Source organism: Eupeodes corollae, chromosome 2 (assembly GCF_945859685.1).
Source record: "Eupeodes corollae chromosome 2, idEupCoro1.1, whole genome shotgun sequence".
NCBI classification, from domain to species: Eukaryota; Metazoa; Arthropoda; class Insecta; order Diptera; family Syrphidae; genus Eupeodes; species Eupeodes corollae.
In genome coordinates this window covers 113,400,926-113,425,460 of record NC_079148.1, presented here as the reverse complement: position 1 = coordinate 113,425,460, position 24,535 = coordinate 113,400,926, and the positions used below count along the sequence as shown (strand labels likewise).

The 24,535-nt window shown below is 32.1% G+C and overlaps 1 protein-coding gene across 3 annotated transcripts in view; it reads left to right on the top strand.

Moving 5' to 3' along the window:
* LOC129944410 (uncharacterized) overlaps positions 1–24,535 on the top strand; it is a 208,720-nt gene that overhangs the window by 32,143 nt on the left and 152,042 nt on the right. For 2 of the 3 annotated variants that reach the window (XM_056053814.1, XM_056053815.1), the window contains exons 2-3: positions 12,940–13,560; positions 13,659–13,865. In XM_056053814.1, coding sequence (XP_055909789.1) covers positions 12,940–13,560; positions 13,659–13,865 — 828 coding nt within the window. Of the gene's footprint in view, positions 1–6,234; positions 6,678–12,939; positions 13,561–13,658; positions 13,866–24,535 lie in introns of those variants that run through there. The other variant, XM_056053816.1, reaches the window with a different exon arrangement.

The window sequence follows — 24,535 nt, the reverse complement described above, 5'->3', positions numbered from 1 at the left end:
TAACGATAAGATAGACGCAAGCTAAAGACTTTTTGGCTCTCACCACGTCCATCAGGAGTTAGGAGGCTCTTTTTAAGGACATGAGTGGATTTGAAGGATATAATTGGCCTTGAAGAAAACGCATTTGAGTTCATTTTAAGTTTATTCTACTATAGAAAAGAATAAAGCACAAAAGACAATCTAACGGTCTCTTTAAAGATGGCGGCCTTTTCAATTACTTATATAAATTTTATTCTAAACGGGACAAAAATGTTGAAAAATTGCTGCAAAGTCTTAAATGACAAAGAAGACAAACTAGTTAACTGTCACTTTGACATTTGGTTGAATTGTTCTAATCATATTATTGTCAACTCAAATGTCATTGAGTACGTTGAAACTCAGTTTTGTAACACATTTTCAAAAAATCCAATCAAATTTAATAAAAACCAAATTGGGATTTCAAAAAATCTCTAATTTTCTAAGTAAGGGCTGTCAAAACCCTACTTAAAGTAACATAATGTCACAATGTTAGCAAATGTTGAAGAAAAGCTTTAAATAAAAAAGAATCACTAGAACACTTCAATTAGATTCAATAACTTCAGAAGTTTGTGTAATTATGTTTGTTAAAACTTTTTATTTAAACCATAAATTGGACATTTGGCAGTTTTGTACTGAGTTTTAAGGTGTCGCTTAAAGAAGGACGGAAATCAAATCTGAATGTAAATTAATATTATGTTGCTAAATGCCGCTCTTTCGGTGAGTCTACAATTTATTGGCGGTGTTCACATCGAGCTCTTTTGAGGCGACTCCTTTTGACATTTCGCCATTTTGTTTCACTCCCCCTCATTTAAAAAATAAAAATGTCTGCCTTTAATTCCTGTCTCTTATTGACTGTCAAGTAAGACGAATGGACGTCAAAATGTGTCGCATAAAAATATGCCACAATTCTATGGTAACAAATTTTTTAAAATGGGCGTTTTCATTGATTGTTAACATGATTATTTTATTTCTTTTAAGCGTTTATTTTGCGTTTTTTGCTGAAATTATTTGTGTTTCTATCTTGACGTTGAAAAAATGCCTAAACTGTCACTGTCATTAAAATATTATTTCTGCATTTACATATTTTAAAGTTACACCTAGTTGAAGTGCGCCCGTGGGTTTCGGCGTGTCTTAGATGGGCTAAAGGAAGCTCAATGATATCAAATGGCGATTTACCATCAAAACAATGCCCATACTTGGGTAAAATGTATATTTTGCGTCTAATGCGGCAAAGTGTCGTGTTTTTATGCTCTAACCGCGACGAGACGCATCTTGTCGCTTTTCTCAGACATTCAGACGTATAAATGTGTTATGTGTGCAGTGCCCGATGGCGCTATAAGTGATGTCGGTACTCGGTGTATCGGTGGTGGTGGTGGCGCGGAATTTGTTATAAGAAGCGCGGGAGATGTTTTAATTGCTTATTATTTATGTATGCGATCTGTGAGTTAATAAATTTACCAATGTCTTAACGCAAAAGAGGAACACTGAACTCCAGCAGCAGCACCAGCAGCACCAGCAGCACCAGCAGCAGTTGCAGAAGCCGTAACATCAGTAGCATTCAACCATCGTTATATAGCTTCCTATCCTCTGTCATATGGAAGGTATCTACATATCTCGTGCATCCATCCAGAGCCATCACACCGTATCCTCCTATAATATTCATTCGTTTATTTTGAGAGAAGGGGTTTTTAATTTCCTGGAGACAGCCATTGAGAAAATGTGTGTATGCTTTACGGCAAGCACAGCATCTTGAGTGCATATGTTAAGCGATGCTCGTTAAAGAGCTCCCGCACCAAATGACGGATCTTATAACATCCCATCATCAGATAGGCTTATTTTCATTTAGTTTTTGTTCATCATCGGTTTTGTTTTTTGTTTTTTGTTTGACTCACTGTATTGTTTATTATTTGATGGTTTTATACTCGTAAATAATTATGCGAATAAATACGTTCATAAATAAATTTGACATTATACGTTGGATGAAGAAGTTAATCATTGTTTGGTTGTTCACAGGCGGCTAATTACCTGTAATTGATATTTCAGTAGTTTTTAGTTTGTTATTCTTTTTTTGTTATATGGAGAAAGGTACTCTGGTAGATAGTTGGAATGTTTTTTAGCGGAAATGTTTTGTGGGAGTAACGAAGGCCGCCACCGTGATGGGTTTTTCGGAATGCAGTTAGATACTCGAATAATGTGTGAATGGGAATGTGGAAATTATGCAATTGTCACACGTTTTTGTTTACACTCGCACTTGTAGAGTTATCTTCTTTGTTTAAGTTACTAAGTGAGCATTGAGGGTGGCGAAGTGAAACATTTGAAAAAGTTAGACGTTATTTTGATAACCGACAATTTAAAAAATGATGTTTAATTAACAAATTCACACGTTTTGTTAATGGGATTGAAAGTTCAATTTGCACAGTAATTATTATTTGATGGATCGGTATTTTGAAAAACTGATGGAATTTGTGTATTTGTTATCTTCCATATAATATTGACGATAATTCGACATAACTGTTATTGAATTTATCACCAAAAGGGTTTTTTCTTATTCTTCAACACTACATCAGTTTTCCAAGAAAGTATTGGCCGAATAAAAATTCGTTAAAAGAAGTAAAAGTGGTTTTTTTTTATTCCTACGAACAAAAACGTGCGCAAACGCCTAAGTCAATCATTGGAATTTATGAATTTAATAGAAATTTTAATGTTTTTTTTAAAGGCGACGTTTATTTTAATTTTAACCAAATAAAGTTTGGCTTGAAAAGCCCTTGGACGAATTTTTGAGTGAAACAAATATTCCCCGTGGCAGTTTTAAGTGGCGCATCTTAAATTTAGAAATTTCTATAATTCTTGGACAAAAAATTAGCTTGTGTATTGTAGCTTATAACTTTTTTGAAAAGACAAATTTCTATCGAAATAACACACCAATATTGCGTTGCATTTAATAACTGTTACTTAACGACAACAGCACTCGCACACATGAATGGTTGAAAGTTATCAGCCATTAAGCCCTAGTTCTCAAACGGACTGTAGCGCCACTCGACGAGTTATTGGAAAACTTCGAAGGTACTTCCAATAAAAAATAAAAGGATTCTTCTGTTCCTTCTAGCTTAAAGCAAATAAGTCTTCTGTATAATATCGGGAAGATTTTTGAAATAGTTATTTGTAAGGAGTTAATAGCGCGAAACCAATTTGGGTTCAGGAGAAATAACTTAGCAGTGCACGCAGTTACAAAACTCATTTCAGATGTAAACTGGAATCTGAACTCAAAGACGTGTACACCTGCTTGCTTGGTAGATGTCGAAAAAGCCTTCGACACGATTTGGATCAACGAGCTTTTATTTATACGATATGATTTTCCATCCCATCTTGTGAAAGTTATTTCATATATGGTGAAACATAAGAAATTTTTTGTAACCGATAGACAAAACAATACAAGAAAGGTTTTTAGTATCGCCAATGGCTTGAACAGGGCACTGTTTCGGCACTTAACTTGTTTAGCTTATATATGATTCTGACGTATTAAGGGGAATCGATGACTCGATAGCGTTTATTGAAGATAGCACTTTTTTGGATCAAGAATTGTAGATATGCAAACATAACTGTAAAGAAAATTTGATAAGCTGCAACAACACTAAGTGTGAAACCATACAATACCGCAGCCCTATAAGACGCAGAAATTCAGATTTGAGACGAAATTGGAAAAACCTAAAAATAATAAATTCGGAGGATCTCCTTATCGAATCAAAGACTGTTGTAAAGTATCTGGGTGTTCATTTGGACACATTTTTATATAATCATGATCCGATACTTGATAGCAAACAATCTTGTTTGCTATCAAGTATTTATGCGTCCAATTCTGACTTACGCGAATGCAGTATGGTGAAATATTAATCCACCGTATATGTAAAAGCTTCACATGTTCGAAACAAAATGTTTAAGAATTTGCATGCAAATGTACAGAAGCTCACATCCTGACTTTCGTTTTTAACAAAAAAACTATTTAATACTTCCGGTGTGTGCAAAATTAATAATGTCATCCTGAACCTTGTGCTGAATCATCGATCATCATGAACGATCTTGTTTCTTGGTTATTCTATTTTAACCCCGGATACTTCCAAAACATACTTAAGAGTGGATTTAGACCATCTGAGGTTTTCTTGTTTTTAGATGCACATTGCTATTTGTCTGACTCAATGAACGTACCCATAATATACCGTATTGAAATAAGAGCTATAGATTAAAGAATACTATATGAACCTTCTGAATAAGTAAATGGAAATGGCCTAAGATGCTGCGTAAGTATACCTCAAAGAGATGGACAAAATTTCGATCATTATAATCGCGAAATATATTAGTGGCTTGACTGGGTCTTTGCAGACGCATAGTCCTTTTTCCCATAAGGTCCTGATATATGGTTACTAATCAAATCGAGGGATTTGGTTTTTAAGTAAGTTTTAAGAAAAAAAAAACGAAAAAATAAAGATTTCAACATTTAAAAGAAAAACCAATAATGTAATAGTTTTTATATTTATTTTACTAAGATACAAATTGTTAGACTTAAAGGGAACACAATTAAACAAATAAAAATAATAAATACCTGTGATTTCAAAAACACACACAGGAAAAAATAGATCGTAATTGAATGGTTTTGACGAAAGCGACTATCTTTGATCTCATGAATAGTTTCTTTAGAACTTTAAAACGTATCATCTAAATTACTTATGGCTGACGATGATTTTTCGATGAAAATTTGGGTTTTTTTCCAAATCCTTCAGAGCACATATTCAGCTATCACAAGTCTTTGTTATCGTTTGCATTTCGTAATAGTGCAAGTCCAAGTCATAACCGAAAATTTATCAAGTTGTGGCGCTGTAGACGTCGAGTTTTGTGAGGGGCTTGAAATTAACTTCCTTGAATTATTTCTCACGATAGCGATATTTTGGGTAGATCTTGCTTCAAAGTCCAAGAGATGATGGATGATCCTTATCGGATTATTAGACTCTAAAGTTTGCACCTCACAGCTAATAGATTTTAAATGTTGCATTAACAATATTGCTACAATCAGCAGTCAAATGTTGAAAGTTCTTACTGCAAGATCTTTCAGTAGGTAATGTTAATGAAAATAAAGCCTCAGTGTGTAAACTTTAGTGAGTTTTCTTTCTTGGAGATTGCTTGATTTAGAAATGCGGTTAAATTTTCTACTCATGTAATCTAGAATCATTTTGGCAAAAAGACTGACAAACCTCTCGTTGTGAAGTCAAATATGAAATAAACTTCTGTCCATACACTTCTACAGACATTTTTTCAGTATCATGGGAGAAAACAATAGAATTAAAAGTAATAGGTGAAGACTGATGTTCTTTATAAAATTCTAAATCCTCTAATTTTGCCATTATCAATGTTAAAGAAAAAAAAATGTACAGATTCTATTTTAAATGTAAATTTTGCTAACGTCTATCGTCTTAATTGTAAAACTTAATGTCAAAACTTGATGTCTACTTCATTTCTCAATTTTCACCTTGTTCTTAGCAAAAGGGCTTGTTTTGGAGACAGAATTAATAACATAAAACATTTCCAGCAACAGCAGGTGATATCATTTCTTGAACTACTTTTTTTGTTTTACATTTTTATACCACAACATATCTACCTAACCTAATATATTTTATTCCCAACCTTAATTCCTCAGTAAATATTGCAAATAACCAACATGTCACGCCAACCCGAACCCATCTCCATATCAGGCCAGGTCAGTCAATGATGGTCCCTCGGTTGGTCGGTCCTACTTCAACACGCAATATTCCTGTGAATTGGTTGAATTCAGCACGGATTTCTGTCTAAGGACCCTATAACTTATTCACATCTGACCCAATTCGGAAAAAAAGAACCCACACACAACTTAAGCTCGATGAATGAAAGAAAAACTTCAATACGTACCAACAACAATTTTTGCAGACAAAACGTTTTCCGGCACGTGATCAAATATAGGATACTCGAAGAAACATTAACTTCTTAGAGGGTTCTTTGCTTTTAAAAAGCTCTCACATTATAAACATTATAATGTAGGTTCGTCCTGTCGTAATATCAACACCATCAGTCATCCTTAGGCGCATGCCTGAATCTCAGACAACAACACAATGTAGAACTTTGTTCAAATTCCAAGAACTATAAAATAAAGCTTTTTTAGTTCTATGCCTTTGTCAAAGCAAAAACAACTCGATGACTTATAACTAACCTTTCCCCAAGGAGAGCCATAACAACTAGGTGTATCCTTTTTCCTCAAGCTATATACTCGACTCGTATACTTCGTACAACCATACACATCGCGGCCGGATGTTTTGCGTTGCATTGTTTTCGATTCCTTCTGCAAAACTAACAAAAAAGAACATTAATCGAACCAATATCGCCTTCCTAGCAACGATATTGGGTGAAGTTTTGATTTTTCTTGTAATTGCCGTATGCATTTAATATAATTTGTTTGTTTTTTCGATTAAAAAACAAAACAGGAAAATGTGAAATGTGAATGTGGAAAATTTGAAAATCGCAGTGGGTTATTTTTAGTCTTTTTGTTTTTTTGGTTATAAAAAGGTGTCCGTTTTTTGTTTCACCACACCCGCGAGGAATACCTTAAATAATGCGAAATGTATTTTCGCAAGAAAAAGGTAAATTATTAACTTTGTGTTATTCCATATCTAATTGTGAAATAAAAAGTTAATTGGAAGAAACCCGGTCATTGGGCAATGGGCAATACAACGACCTATACTCTTGACCTAGGTTATCTTTAGAGAGTGTTGTGAGTCGGTATTCTGATTTTATTGTGACACTTCTTGTGAATTTATTTTGTGCAGGTACCTACATTTTTTGATGAACTATATTTTTGCCTAGGCCTACATAATACATGAGATATTGGATAAAGCCTTAATCCCTCAGGCTTAAGTGAAAAATCGATTCTCTTCCCTACCGCAATGTTTAGTATTATAAAAACACAATTCACCAAGGCAATAGTTTTTTAGCTTTCTTATTTTATATTTGAAAGATTCCGAGTGCACAAAACATGTATTATTTGAAATTTGATAATTTTTCAAAAGGAAGGGGAAGATGAAGCGTGAATTCTTTCACTAAAAATGATTGATGAGAGTACTCTAAGAAAACAACAATATGAGTTCATATCCTTGAACTTACGTAGTGTCAATAGTTCAGAGCAAAATAACGTAAGAAAATAACTTGTGATTTATAAGTTTTAACTCTTCACATGTGCTTAAAACACGCAAAAAGAAAAGGACTTGCAAACGTTCTTAAACCGAACGGGCTCTAGGCATTTGGTCTGATAGAAACTAACATTAGAACAGACTAAAAGTATTTGTGAAATAAAGTTTCTTATATTTTGAAAGCATTGCTCGATTTTCACAAAGAACATGCAATGAAAAATGTTGTTCGTTTTTAACAAAAGCGATATAACATTATAAAGGAGTTACCATTTTCCTTTCACCAATAGGTCAATCTCTTCAATTTTGAATATATGAAAAATGAAAATATGAAATTGAAAATATTTGCACAAAAATACTATTGACAAAGGACCAAAGTGGACAAAAAAATTATTTTACATATTTACAAAAAGTTTTAAAAATAAAAAAATAGACAAAAATTAATAAATTCTATGGAAAAACAAACTGATGTTCGTTATTTTTTAAGAAATACGAAAATCTTCTAAAAACTTTTTTGTACCAACAACTTTTTTGTAGCCGCCAATTATTAAAGACATCTCATGAACATCACGGAATTTCTATTTTTCATACAAAATAAGTTTATACAAAATTTATTTAAGTGAACAACTTAGTCATTGTCAAATTGATAGAGAAAAGTGCACTCAGAAATTACAAAATGTAGATTTTGTAAAACTTGAGCAAAATTTAACAATTAAACCTTTTGTTAGTCTCGTCAAAATAGAAGCCCCTTCTCGGTCTAGTATACCTGAGTCTAGACTTAGTCTCGGAATAGTAGTTACTCTCGAAAATAGTTTCGTAACACCTCTGTTAGTCTTGGTTGCAGTTAGATAATTGTGTTTCGAGTTTCAAATGTCATTCAGAAACTATTAAGAGATATTAGATGACCCCTTGAATACCATCTGGAAGACAGGAATATCAATAATCAAAAAAAGGTTATTCAAAATCTTAGAAATCAAATGTGCACAGTGAGCCTAGGTATTGGCCTTCAAAAAAGCCTTTGATTCACATCGGGGACTTGTATAAACATAAACTTAAAAAGTTAAATTTTCCGAATTGGTTCTTCAAAATGATCTTCAGTTTTTTAACAAACAGAAACAGCTCAATTTTTGTATTAATTCTGACCATACTAATTTTTTCAATGTATATACAGGTGCAAGGACGTCGAGAGGAATTCCGGGCCCGGGACGGAAAAATTCCGGGCCCTCCGTATTTACCATTTTTTTTCAAAGGTCATGCCTACTGATATGGTACGTTCTAATTTTAGGAACAAAAAGAGGCTGGGATGAGACCCACACTGATAAATTCCCATCCCGTCTGTCGATTGTTTACTTTTATACTTTTATTTCTAGGTTTTTATTTTTTGTCAAAAAAAACTGTCGATTCTTTTTTTTCAAACTTTGTCCTAGTGTTGAAAACAATATTTCTTATAAGTAAAAATTAATAAGAAGCTATTATCTCAAACTTTTGAAAAGATATTTGAGTCGAAAATAAATTTTTATCAACTTTTATTAATTTTTTTTTAGGTTTTTATTTTTTGTAAGAAAACTGTCAATTCGATTTTTCTCAACATTTTTCAGAATGTTGAACACAATATTTCTTATAAGATAAAATAAGTTTAAAGCCTAAATTTCAAGTTTTTGAAAAGATATTTGAATCGATATTCAATTTTTAACAATTTTGAGTAATGTTTTTTTTTTGGTTTTTATTTTTTATAAAAAAAACCGTCAATTTTATCAGATGTCAAAAACATTATTCTTCGTTGCACAAAATTGTTTTGGAGATGAAATTATATTTTAGTCGTAAAATTTTGGAGGTGACAATTTTTTTTGTTCAGTTTTTTTTGATTTATAAAAAAACCGTTCAATGGGATTTTTCCAAAAAATATACTTGTTTAGTATTAAGTTACAGTTTATTATATAAAATTTAGTTCAAGTCTTTAGCGTTTTTGGGTTGTAAGATATTTAGGGTTAACCAAAATGTTCACCTTTTTTTAAACTGCTATGGTAAAAAGACCACAAATGCAATTATTTGAAGCCGATATCTCTTCTGGTTCTTGAGCAATGGAAGACGAAAAATACGTCGCGAACGTACTGACCGGACGTACGGACGTACGTACACACGCACGCACAGACATCTTCCTAAAAATCTTTTATTTCGACTCTAGGGACCTTGAAACATCGAGAAATATTAAAATTTTCAATTTGACAAATCGAACCCATTACAATAACTTCCTATGGAAAGTTAAAAATAGAAGCAAAGAAACTTTATAAAAACAATAACAATATTAATATTAATATTAACAAAAACGTACGGCGATAATAATCAGGGGCCCAGATCGGCAAGCTTGTGATTGATAGATTGGTATAGATAACAAGCAAACAGGACCCAATTGCGAAAGCATGAATGATTTTGAATTTTCGGGCCCCTAAAAATAAGTTTGAATATAGGTATGATGATGAATATAGAGTATATTGGCCCCTAGAAAATTCCGGGAGGTTTATCTCCCTTTACCCCCCTCTCGACCGGGCTGCTCAGGTGTTCCCCAGGGGTCAATCTAAAATAAAATTTTCATCTTTAATTAAAATTTATCTCTAAGACATCCCTCTTTCAGATTCCTATTTCAATGAATCTTTTTCAATACATTATGCTGATAAGAATGTCATATTAGGAAGTGAAAGTCGACCAAATTTAGCTATTAATAAAATTAATGCATGGTTGCCACTTATCGAAAACTATTTTAAAAAAATGGAGATTAAAAAACATTATTAATAAGTGTGGATTGATTTGTTTCAGAAACACCAGCGGAAAAGAATACTATCGCGCTGTTTCTAGATCTCAAAATAAATAACGCAGTAAACTCACTACGTCTTGAAACGAAGTACCCAGCAATAAACTTTCAGAACCGATTCCACTTCAATAAACATGATAGGCCGGTACTAAAAACAGCAAAAATGGCAACTGTATTATAGAAGTACAAAGTTCCTTCTAAGATTCTAATGTACAAGACACTTATCAGGCCGATTCTGACATACAGTTTTTGTACTTGGTTCAACATATTGCCGACGCGATGGTTGCAAATGAATTGAAAGTGTTCGAAAGAAAATTATAAATATTTTGTTCTAGATTCTTCTGCAAGCCTATTAAAAAGTGGTATTCAAATAATTCAATTTATGAGGCTACTTCCAATACACCTTTTATGGAATACCAAATGAGACTTCTCTTTAAAAAAAATTTGACACTTATGCCAATGATAGTGTAGTTGAAAAATATTATTGGGCAGGATTTTATAATCTGTTTTAAAACAACATGCAAACGTTAACCAAATCCCTTTTTATATAAAAGCTTCCCCTTCCAATTACAGTAGGTGATATTATTAAAATTTAAAAAGAGTGTTGCTAACATAAACTATTGCAAATATCAGTAAAATTCACAATAATTTTATATACATTATGTACATATGAAAATGTTATGTAAGGAGAATTTGTGTCTTCAGTATTATTGTATTTTGTTTTAGATTAACTTTAGTTTGAGTTTTATTTATAGTTTTAGTGTTTAAGTTATATTAGTCAAAATTTAAAACTTGTATATACTAAAATTTATAGTTCTAGAGTTTGAAAATAAACAATACAAAACCCATGGTTAAGAGTTTTTCAACGTCAAGAATAAACAAACTGATTGACAAAATTACGTGGGGAGACATTTTATTTGAAAATTGGAAATGTCAAAAGAGTTATATATATAAATATTTTGAGTTCTTGCTGTATGTTAAAATGCTACAACTCAACAGAAAAACTGTTACAGTTTATGATTGACCTTATAAATATTGAAGATCGAAATTCAATTCAAAAGTTTGCCAATATCTATGTGTTTCCAAGTCTATACAGCAAACAGAATAATTTAAAGGATATCAAAAGTGTGACTCTCCACCTAACGCATTTTATTTTGTTCCCCTTAACAAGCCATTCTGCATAGGTTTAAGTGAAATTGTACTAGAATTGTAGTAGAATATACCTTAAAACTGTTTCTAACTACACAGAACTGCCAAAATCTTTATTAATAGCAGCTTTGTCCATCCTAGATGTTAAATTTAGACTTCAGTTCAAATAGACTCGGGTTTAAAATATGATTATGAATATGTCCCATTATGTTTTTGAACACTTAACATTTTTCTTAAGCCAGACATAACTCTAAGTCGTCCAACTAAAATTTTTGCAATTTTTGTTTTTTATTTATTATTATTTAATTGTTTCAATAAAACTTGAACTTGAACTCCTCTCCTCTCCTTTCCTCTGAAAATGTCAGCTTTTTCCATAAAAAAAAATATTTAAGAATTTGTTTTGATCAATTCCAATCGATAAGATTAATTGAAGCATGAGATTATTGTGAGCAGTGAGAGTTTTTTCAGAATTCCAAAATATATAATTTCGTTTCCAAAACAGCAACATAATAACACATTACAAGTTGAAAAATTGGCAAATGATAACACTAAGAGAATTTCAGGAACAAAAAGCTTAGTTTTTGGTTGCTCAGCGTGAAGTAAGCACAGTCAATTTTTTAATTTTGACATTTCAAACAAAAATAATTATGCTGATTTCACCTTAATTTACTCCAAACAGTTTTAATTTATAAAAAAAGACAGACTTTGTTTTAAAATATATAATTTTAGCCATATAACTTCCAAATCACGATCTTAGGTAGTACAAAGTTCAATTCAAAATACCACAAAATAAAAATTATAAGTATTGTTTATACATTAGTGTTGTTTCCTAAAAACTATTGGAATTTTGGTGCAAGGTAAACAATTCACGGGAACTAAGTATTCTGAAGGACTTAATTCCCACTCACTTGCAACCAAATCCGTTTTTAACAAAAAGGTCCTAGTTAGTACAAAGTTCAATTCAAAACACCACAAAATAAAAATTATAAGTATTGTTTCCCAAAAACTATTGGAATTTTGGTGCAAGGTAAATAATTCGCGGGAACTAAGTATTCTGAAGGACTTAATTCCCACTCACTGGCAACCAAATCCGTTTTTAACAAAAAAGTCTTAGTTTCCAAGTTAGGTGGGACTGAACTATGATGAGCACTTTACATAGTTTAAGTGGAATTATTTCTCTGACTCTAGTACAATTAATAACAAAGTTTGATGCTGAATTAAAGCTTCACAAAAACTGGGTTTCGGTCGTAAAATCGACAAATACATATAATAAATATTATTTTTATTTATAGGAAGAATAAGCTGCGAACTGTTTTTGTTTTATATTTACTACCCAAAATAATGTTTACAAACACGAAATTGATTTAGTAAATGGAAAATACTTTAAATTCAATTGAAATTTAAAAAAAAATTATATTTTACAAACATTTTCCATTTTTATTAGTTTTGAGCCAAATGTTCTCAATCATCAAATCCATCAAAATTAAAATTAAATTTAGTGAAATAAAATTCATAAAATTATACAGAAATTAGAAAAGTTTTGAACGTTAAATGTCAAACTAAAGTTAAAAAAAAAGTTTATTTTAGACTTCCCAAAATGTTCTCAATTCTACTCCATTTATCTTAAACTTAGTAATTTTGTCAATTAACTGAATTTTCAATACTGGTGAAATTCATATTTCTCTTGTTTTATTTTTACCATTTTCTTGAAATTTTCGTTTACTTTGTTCGTTTCTCTAATTACTCCACTTTGTCTTGCAGGTTAATCCAAGCAAAGCACCAGATGTTGTTGGTGGCAGTAGTGGTAGAAGTGGTGGTGGCAGTGAAAGAAGTAGTGTAAGTAGCAGTTTTGGTGCAGCAGGAAAAAGGTGTGAAATAGTAAACATCTACGACGAAGACGGGCAACCAAGTTGCTCCAGTTCCCTGCCAACATCGGCTGCCCTTTGTGTGGATATTGCCACATCAGAAAACAATCCACAACAACCAATCGACACAAATCGGGTCGTAGAAGTTCGTCGAAGCAAATCGCGTGTTCGAACTTATCTGAAAAAGTGCAAGGATCGATTGACAGGTCATCACCCGCAGGATGAGCTTTGCACTGAAGATTGTTTCGATAACAACAAGAACAGCACCAGCCCAATTCGAACAACTATTACCCTGATTCCGGATACGTGTTTTCTTGTAGATGAAACAAAAGTTGAATTACCATCACCCCCAATACCATCAAAAGTGACTGAAACCATTCGAGTGGTGGATGACTTAGAGGACTATCATCATCATCATCATCATCAGGACCAAGATACCGCAAATAATAATCATCGAGAGGATAATTGGGGCGATGATGTGTTGTTGAATTTGTCGGCAGTTGTGCTTGAGGAAGTGGTAAGCAATTTAGGATACAAAATCGTGAGAAAAATTATATAAGCAGATTATTTAATGGGGGTTTTTTGGTGTTTTTATTTTGTTGTTTCTTGTTCTAGGATTTGGAGTTTGATGAATTGGTCGACAGCTATCTGGGCGATGTCTATCCACTTTACTATGAGAAAACGCGTTCGACATTGATAAGGCAGGCGCGTGATGTACTCGTGTGTGAATATCGCGGTTGTATGAGGACGTTTGAGAAGAAGTTCTTAAGGAAATTCGCTAAAATTGCGGAGGATTTAAAGGAAAAACATGCCGATGGAAAGGTAAGTGGAGAATTATATGTAATTTAAGGAAATATTTGAAGTTTTCTGCAGTATTTTTTGTATACATATCTTGACATTAATCTGTTTGTGGTTATGCGTGAGAAAAATAAAGTGAGTGTAGATATTTTAATCTTTTCATTCACAAGGCTTCCTAATAATGTTACTTTCCGAACTTTAGTTTTTTTTATAAATACTTGCTAAGGACATTTTTTGTAGAGATATTGAACTTTTTCAAAAAGAATATTTTCACATAGGTACACAGAATTTCTTAAAATTGTAACAAAACATTACATTTACATATATTCCTGAGAATTATGTCTAGCCAGGTTGTTGAAACAGAAAAATGAAAAATATATACATAGATTTAACAAGGTAATTTGTGTAGGAACCAAATTGGATTTCTATTTTGTTTCAATTTTTGAATTGTGTGATAGAGAGAACTTGAGGAATCGAACGATATTTCAAAAAAAAAACCGAAATCTATGAGGGCCAAGAAATATAAACTGTCAAATTAATTTTATACAAGAATCTGCAGTTTTTATTTATCTGTACAAGTTTTTTAACTTCCCAAAGAAATGTATTGTAATCGGTTTGTCGAATTGATAATTTTGACATTTCTTGACGTTTCAATGTCTCTAGAGTCAAAATAAAAGATTTTTGGAGAGATGTCTGTGCATACGTGTTTGTGTACGTACGTTTGCGAAGTTTGTTCTTCGTCCAAAGCTCGAGATCTTGTAGAGATATCGACTGCAAATAAATTTTGTTATACAGATAATAATGCACAAAGATGCAAAAAAGACATTTTGGTTAACCCTAAATATCTCACGAACCAATAACGCTAGATACTTGAATTTAATTTTGTATTATATATTAATAACGCACTACCAATCAAATATATTTTTATTGGTTATTTGCAATATTTCTAAAAATATATTTTTAGAAGAAAAACTCCAACTGTATATCAAAAAAACTGACAAAAAAGTATTTGTCAATTCGAATAATTTACAAACAAAAAATTATTTTATCTCCAAAAATTGCGTGCAACGAAGAATAATGTTTTAAACATCTGTTAAAATTAAAAAAAAAATGAATTGACAGTTTTTTTATAAACATTGAAAACCTTAAAAAAAATCTCATGAAAATTGATTTTCGACTCAAATATCTTTTAAAAAAAATTGATATTATGGCTTCCAAATAATTTTATTTTATAAAAAATATTTTTTTCAACATTCGGAAAAAACCTTAAACAAAATTAACAAAATTTGTTTAAAATTGATTTTCGACTCAAAGTTCAAAAATTAAAAACATTTAAAATATATGTGAGATAAATAAAACTAATTTTATCTCACATAATATATTGTTTTCGACAATCAGTCAATTTTGTATCAAAAACCCAATGGTCTGTTTATTTATAAAAAATTAAAATCTACAAAAAATAGTACGCAAAATTGGTTAACATTGTTTTTCGACTAAAAATCTCGTTGAGAAAATAGATTTCGAAATCAAACTATTTTATCAAATGCAAATTATATTTAAATTTTAAATCTATGCCATCTAAAGTTTTTTTTTCACGCGAAGAGTAACTCTTGTCATGAAAAGGCTTTCTCAAATTAGCCCTTCGGGTTCGGCTTAAAAAAATATAGGTTCCCTCCATCCCTGACAACATTACTAGCACACAGAAATTGTTGGGAGTCGTAAGTCACTAGGCACTAGTTCTCAACGGACTGATGCGCCACCTAATTTATTTCATTTAATTTTTAAATCTTTTAGAATAATTCATCTGACAATTTTTTTTAATAAAACACGAAAACCTTTTAAGCAAGACAAATCGACATTCAGGGTGGGAAGTTATCATTGTGGGTCGGATTCCAGCCTCTTTTTTTTTTGTCTTGGAATGAAATTAGGTTTTCAATTTTTGTCTCCCTTTTTGATTTATAGAGCTTGAGGAATCGAATCATAAAAACATTATTTTTTATATTTCTGAGATTACAGAAATCTATGAGTTTTTAGAAATATAGACTTTCTTAATATTTGTGTACAAGAATCTGCAGTATTTTTTGTGTGTACAAATTTCTTAATTTTAGTATTAGATTTAAAGAAATGTTCGAAATGTTACGCAGGTGTTCAGGTGTCTGTCATGAGCAATGTTATTTTTGTGCATTTTTTGAGTTCCTAATATCCTGTTGGTGTGTTTCAAAATAGTTTATAATGCATTGTTTTGTAGTCTTTCCTTTTAACCCATTTAAAAAATTGATTCTTACAATACAATATTAATGAGATAAATTATTTTTTTTTTAAATATGGCTGTCGAATTAGGTCGAACCAAGAGATCAAAATATTAAACTGATTACATGAAAAGGATTGAAATTTTTTTGAAACTATATATTTAACTTTTTGAGTAAATAAAAAACAAAACAAAAACAACAACAACGACAAAATATTTAAAAAAGAACTCGTTGTCGTATGCTTGCTGGTGTATCATTTTAATAATATTATTCTCATAATTGTTTTTGGCCTTAATATTTTTAAAAGTACAATTAGGTATTGAGCCAAATATGTTTGTTTATGTTAAAAAAATTTAAGGCCCAAGCTCACCCTAGGCCAGAATATAAGCTTTTTGTTTATTTTTCAAGAAATGTTATTAAATAACTAGAAAGTAATGGTTGTGACGACTGCACTTTTTGGGAGGGTTCACGGAGTATTTTTTGTAATCATAACGAGTCAATGGAATTTTTTGTATAAATAATAACTTCTATTCTGTACAGATTTTTCTAATTCTTGATATGACTTTTTTCTGAAGCATTGAATCTTTTAATCAAAATGGATGCTTTTACTTTTAAACATAGATATTGTATCAGCATCAAATCAACCAATTTTAGCAACGAAAATCAGCTGTTTCTATCTCTTCGTTAAATTTAAATTGTGTTAGTTTTAATTTTGGATGTGAAAGAAGTATTCGTTTTCTCAGCGTACCCAGGGGTACAGTTGTAACCTTATATTCATCGCATAGTAAAGAAGGAAAAATTCTTAAGATCAAATTTAAAATTATTTAAAAACAACGCTTTCATGCATATTTCAATTATGCGTTTTTTATAATAAGCGCACACTCAAAGGGATATACTACCCTTATTATGTAGACACAGTGTGAACACTATAGGAAAGGGAGAGAAATGAGATGTCGGTGCACATTGGTTTTGATTTTCTGAATATTGCAATAGCTGGGAAAGACAGAGTGTGGCAAGGCATTCCACATTCGCATAGTACGGCTAAAGAACGAATCTCTGTATTTGACAGTACGACCGAAGTTGGGCTCGATTGCATATTGATGAGCATTCCTAGAAGCGCGATTATTACCGTTAAACTGTTTAAAGGGAGGAATGCAGCTGGATATTTCTCAAGAGCATAAACCATTAAAATAACGGTAGAAGAGGGTGGACAAGAAACATTTCGACGATGTTCAAGTAAATGATCTTATGATAGTAATATCACCAATCAATTTAAATGCTCTCCAAGAGGCTTAAGTAAGTTGCAGGAGCACCAGCCCAGATATGGGAGTTATACTTAAGCTTTGGACGTATATTTTTGGCAACATCGCGTATGTGATCGTTCCACAAAAGGTGGTTGGTGATACACGTAGCGAGAATATCGAGATGTTCAGTTTCCTCGATGCAAGTGCCATTTATGGATAATGGCAAGGGGGGTATAATTCGCTTTAACAATACAAGACAGCATTGCGTTGCACGCGGTTTATTCTTCCCCATTGTACAATGCTGTTTAGGTCGGAATTTAATGAGCTTATCATATTTTGTCGTTGCAGTTCCACATTTAAGGAAGAGGGGTTTGAATCTGAAAACAAAAATGAAAAGCTAAGAGTACTATCGTCAATGTATTGGATTAGAAGTTGCAGGCAGGAGATCATTAATAAAAATGAGAAAGAGTGTTGGAGATAAAACAGTGCCCTGGGGCACACCAGCATTTATTTTGTGGTTGTCAGACTTGAATCCATCCAACACAACTTGTATTGAACGATTCGAAAGGTAATTATTAAACCAATGACAGAGGGATTCATGCAAACCGAAAGCACGCATTTTCGATAATAGAGCCTGATGCCAAACCCTATAAAATGCTTTGGAAATATCAAGTGCAATAATCTTACTCTCTCCAAGACTATGTAAAGATTTGTTCCACTGTTCGGTGAGGTGAACGATGAGATTACCAGTGAAGCTACTGCTACATTGCATGAAAAAGCTTTCGATCTTCGAGATATTTCTTGAGGTGATAATTAATCAGCATTTCCATGACCTCGGAAAGAAGGGACGTAAGTGCAATCGGTCGTTAATTAGACGGTGAGGAAGATTCGCCTTTTTTTGGGAATAGGCTGGACAAATGCGGTTTTTCATTCGCTCGGAACGAGTCCTGAGGAGTAGAACAGATGAAAAAGCTTACGCAGTGGTTTTGTTGTTGATTAAATAGTTGACAAAATGCGTATACGCCACAGTGCACCATTTTAATATTATTATTCTTTGCCTCTTGTTTTGGACTGTGACTATGCTATTGTTCTAGTTCTAGAAATATGCAACAAAAGTCCTAGCTTTAAGTTGCATCCTTCTATTTGACTCTTAAATGATCTTCTTATTGCATTGCAAAAAAAATGTAAAATGTCATCCAATTTTCAATTACATTTATTTTATATATCACTGAAAATGTATTTGTTACGAAAAAAGAAATGGCTAAAATTCATTAACAAACATAAGATCCGCAAATATTCACCGGGTCACATCTCATAACTCTTCCTCAAAATACTTATTCCCTGCATCACAGAAAAGCTTGCTCTGAGCAAATTATAGCTTGTCAAAGATGATCTTACCAAATAAAACCTACCTACGTACTCGCAATAAAATCCATTAACTTATGTATACCTAACCTCTACACAACAAGAATCCGAAAACCATCGATTAAAAAATATTAATCAGTCTGCGAAATCTTTATAATTTTTGCATTTTCATACCGCTGAAGATGCATCAGTTCCAAGCTAGGTGCACAAAGCTGCCTTTCGTGAAACTTACTTGGGAAGCTGTCGTTATTCAGGGTCCATTGCATGTTTTTCATTCGTAATTCACGGTGTTTTGCACTGTGTTGTGTTGTGTTGTGACGTCCTTATGAAACACATAAATCCACATACTTTTGACTGAGACTCCTTAATTATCATTGTTCCAGCACAAATTTGTTTTCTTTTTTGTTTATTTTTTTTTTTCAAGTGAAATTGATTACATAAATGCAAAGTGTTTTCAAGGATCGCAGTCACAGTGGAGCTGCTGAAACTGTTCCATTTGACGTCCGTCGGCGGCAGCGGCGGCAGTGTACCATCAACTCAACTTTAAAACAAAAAAAAGAGACACACCATCGTAATTCAACATTATGTTGCATAATCGAATGTGTAATTCTGCGTTTGATTGCGCGGACCCGAGTTGAAAGAGATGGACTGTCGTCGTCGTCGAATACCCGGTACATACATATATTGGAGGCTTTTGTCGGCGGCAGCGGCTGCGGCGACTTCGATTGATACGAGACGAGACGAGACGTACTCATATGTACCTAACCTATACGCAAACTTCAAGCTAAAATGCACCATAGTTTGGGTATAAAACGCTGTATTGTCCCGCCCTAATATCCATCGAAATGTCAGTCAATGTCTCTTTTTGTTTGTTTTATTTTTAGCTTTTTTGTTAACAAAATACTTGCATCAAACTCCCACATGGGGATATGTTTTGATTTATAAAATTAACTGCATTAGACCGGGATTAGTATTTATGGTCTTCAAGTTGCAACTTATTCAAATAGGCAAATGTATATCGGAGCCTTGTTTTGATCATTTGGTAACAAGATTAAGTCCGGAAAGTAAAACAAAAATAATAATAATAATAAGAAGTTGTTCATAAGATTCAATGGAGGAGAATGGAGCCATAGAGTTATGGTTATAGTTATGTTATAAGAGTTGACATGTCGGTGCAACAATATTGACAGCTGATGGAAATGGAGAATTTGTTCATCAATCCGTAAGTTAATAATTATTTTTGTTATGATTAGAAGTGTTGGACCATATGAGGATTACATACCATGATTTCCGGTGGGTTTAAGAACTATATTCAAGTATAAAAGGTTGTTCAGAGTTATATAAGAGTTTGTTGGGATTGGGATTGAGTTATGAAAGAATTTGAATGATTTGAAAGAGGTTGACTGGAATCAATACAACATGAAAGTGATAGTGCTTCAACAAGAAAGAATGATACAAGTCTTTTACATAACATAGATTTCCGATTGCAAATTGAGATATCTTTTCACTCAGAAAGTATGTGGGTGATTTATTGGTGCTAACAACAAGTAGAAACAACATTCAGTAATTCTTTTTCGAGTAGTTATAAGGGATTAGGAAATCTTACCCTTTTAGCTTTGTATCAATATATTTTAGTCATCGATGTTTAGCTATAACACTGGTCAACAGGTTTTTGATTGGGTTTTAAAAGCCTTAATTCAACTCATACTTCAAACATTTTAAAACTCGAAACAAAAATGTTAAATAAGTATTTTTTTTAAATGGTGGTTCCAAATCTTTAATGTCTATTTTGAATACTCAATTTAAATATTTAACGTATTTCATAAAATGTTCATAAAATCTTTATAGGTTGTAAGAAGATAAATCTTTCCCATAAATCATAAAGAAACGCTGTACAACATATGAACACATGCTTAAGCGGTTTTTAAAAGAAAATGCAAAAGCAAGTCATTTTTTTTGTAACGAATCCCTCGTTTCAACAAGGCTACAACGTAAACTTTTTAAAAAATATTTAAAAATTTAAAAATAATGTTTCAAACGGGTAGTTTTACAATCTGGGCAGATAGTTAAAATCGAAATTTGAATTTAAAACAAAAATATTTCTTGATACCATGAATGGAACTAAACATTTATGAGAATTCTCAGATACTAAGTGAGGTATTAAAATATTTCTGTTTTCCAAAATCACTCTAGCAAATTATCGTTTTGTTAGTTATTTTGTTTGTACACAGGTAAGGTTAATATAAGGTAATCCACCGAAACAATGTCTTCCCTATCGGTTTTTGTTGCTTGTTAGAAGAAATTGTAATTTACAAACATTGTTAAATGTTTTAGAAAGTTTTTGATAATGGAGGGTCCGTCATCTTCCTTTTTTTCAACTTGTGTATCTTTCATGATTGGTAACACTTATCTTATGTCTGATTTGACAGATAATTAGTTTTAAACTTCTGTTGAATTAATATGGTTTTGTACACGCTTGAACAATGCTGGGAATAACGCTTGTAAAAGATGCCGATTTTTCCAAAAAAATCATCTCTTCAAATGAAGCTTGTTTTGATCTTAGCGGGTACGTAAACAACCAAAATTGTCCCATTTGGGGCACAGAAAACCCGCACGCATTGTAATTAAAGTGCAAACGTTACGATTGCACATTAGTCATTGAGTTTTAAATATTAAAATGGGGAAAACATAGATTTTGATAAACTATTAAACATTCTTGATGTGCGGCTGAAGTTGGGAATCTGGATAAGTGTTTACATTCAAAAACTTAGAAAATTGAAGAAAATATTGCTACAGTAATTTAAAAAAGTGAACAACTTGGTTGACTCAAAATATCTCATGATTTTTTAAGCTAATTAAAATATAAAACAGAACTAACAGTTTAAAAAATAAGTTATATTTTCTATGTGGGGTACCCGGGAGTAATGTAGAACTGTCATGCTAGAGGTCTTGGTTTCAATGACTGCTATGCCATCTTAACTTTTTTAAACGGTTTACTGCTTCTAGCGAGGAATTAACAAATCCTGCAACAGTAATAACTGAAAAGTGCTTTATTAAATTGGCAGTTCAGATTTGGCATAAAAACGTAGGTCTCCTTCAATTTTGACGGATTCGCACACAGGAATGGTTGAGAGTTATAAGTCACTGGGCCCTAGTTCTCAACGGACTAATTTATATTTATTGTATTACTTACTTACCAACTTAAGGTTGCGCTATACAGTCCTGTGTGAACTAGGGCCTCACCCAACAAACTGCTCCAGTTTTGCGTTCCAAGTTGGGTGAGGTCACTTTCCACTTGTGCGCGCCACCTGATCCGCGGTCTTCCTTTACTGCGCTGCCCTGTGGGTGTGGATTCGAAGACTTTCCCGGCCGGAGCATGCGTTCTACGTGACCCAGCCATCTTAGTCGTTGGACTTTTACCCTTCTGACTAGGTCTACGTCGCTGTACAGCTCGTTCTTCCATCTTATTTTTTACTCCCCTTCTACCAAGGTCCTTTCATCCACCTTTATAGTAGTATAGCAGGACGGGGATGATGAAAACCTTATATGCGACACTTTAAAAAAATAAATAAGGTGGTACAACAGTCCATGAAGAACCAGGGCCTAGTGACTTACAACTCTCAACCATTTCTGTTTGCGAGTAATGTTGTCAGAGATGGAAGGGACCTACAGTTTATGTGCCGAATCCGAACGGCTAATTTCGGGAAAGCACTTTTCATGACAAGAATTACTCTTGGAGGATTTGTCAATTCCTCGCAATAGGCAATACCCGTGAAAACTTTTTTTTTGTTTTTGAAAGGTTTTGATAGTCTAATGATTTATTTAAATTTTTTGTATAACACTAAAATTGTTGCTTTTTAAATGTTTAGGGTTAAGACATAGTGCAAGCATTACCAGAACACAAATGGGAAGAAGGAAGAGGCTGGTATGCGACCCTCACTGATAACTTCGATTTTTTTATAAGTAAAAATTAACTAGAAGCTATTATCTCAAATTTTTGAAAAGATGTTTGAGTAGAAAATCATTTTTTACCAACTTTTGTTAATTTTTTGTCGGTTTTTAATTTTTTGTAAGAAAACTGTCAAAAAGATTTTTTGCAAAATTTTACTGAATGTTGACAACAATATTTTTTTAAAGATAAAAGAAAATTAAAGCCAATATCTCAAAGTTTTGAAAAGATATTTGAGTCGAAAATCAATTTTCACCAACTTTTATTAATTGTTGTTTAGGTTTTTCTTTTTAAAAACTGACAGTTCGATTTTTCTCAACATTTTTCAGAACGTTTAAACTAATATTTCTTATAAGATAAAATAAGTTTAAACCCTAAATTTCAAGTTTTTGAAAAGATATTTGAATCGATTTTCAATTTTTACAAACTTTGGGTAATGTTTTTTTTAGATTTTTATTTTTAATAAAAAAAAAAACGGTCAATTCGGTTTTCCTTAAAATTTTATCAGATGTCAAAAACATTATTCTTCGTTGCACAAAATTGTTTTGGAGATGAAATCATATTTTAATCGTAAAATTTTGGAGGAGACAAATTTTTTTTTTCAGTTTTTTGATTTATAAAAAAAACCGTCAAATGGATTTTTTTGAAAAATGTACTTTTTTGATATCACGTTCAAATATATTATATAAAATTTAATTCAAGTCTGTAGCGTTTTTGGTTCGTAAAATATTTAGGGTTAACCAAAATGTTCACCTTTTTTTCAAACTGCTATGGTAAAAAAAAAACACCCACCCAATATTCTTGAGACCAATATTCGCGGACCCATTACAATAACTTCCTATGGGAAGTTAAAAATAGAGTTTGATCAATTATTCCAAATTCTTGATGTGCTACTGAAGTGTGCTGAATCTGCATAAGTCAGGAATATCTTAAGAAATCGCAGAGTTATAAACTTTACATTACATTACATACTACAGAGCACATAAATGTACAGAGTAGAGGGCACAGCACCTTGAGCGACTAGACTATGTAAGGTGATAGCAATACAAGACAGAAGAGAAAGAACAACAGATAGTAATAACAAATAACAACAACACGCTGTAGATTTCGAGACGGTGTCCTCCATCTGTCAACTAATCACGCTCACTTATGCTTGGTTTCGGTGATCAATGGCAACCGATGCTTTATCAAGGACTAGGCCGTTGCGAATAGACTTTTAATAAATTATGTTTTAGAGATAAAAAATGCCCAGAAATTATATTAACAAAAAAAAATATTGCTACAGAAATTTCAAAGAAGTGAACACTTTGGATCATCAAAAATTTCTCAAGGACTTGTGAACTAACAGTTTTAAAAAATGTATTATCTATAGAATGGCGTACCAGGCGTGATGTAGAACTGTCATACTAGAGGTCTTAAGGTCAATCACTGCATATGCCATATAAACTTGTTTTCACTGGCTTGATTCTCACACAGCAATGTTGAGAGTTATAAGTCACTAGGCTCTAGTTCTCAACGGACTATCACGCCACCTAATTTATATTTATTGTATTACCTGCAGAATAATTTTATGAATGAAGAGTAATGGTGTTGGAATTTAGTAAAAATTTTAGAAAAATTAAAACCTAACCCAATTTTACAAAAAATTCTTAAAAATTGAATGTTGGCTCATTTTTATTTTATCTTGAACAACATTGTTTTTATTGTGAAGTAACATTTTTATTTTTTTTTTTCAAAAATTTAAAACCTACAAAATGTTTAACTTGTTATATTTTTGGTGAAATTTATTAAAAAAAAAACATGGTAGTGTTTTTACAAAAATAATAAATTCCTTCCAAAATGGTCATGTACTAAATTGTTTTAACGACCGAATATCTTGACAAAATT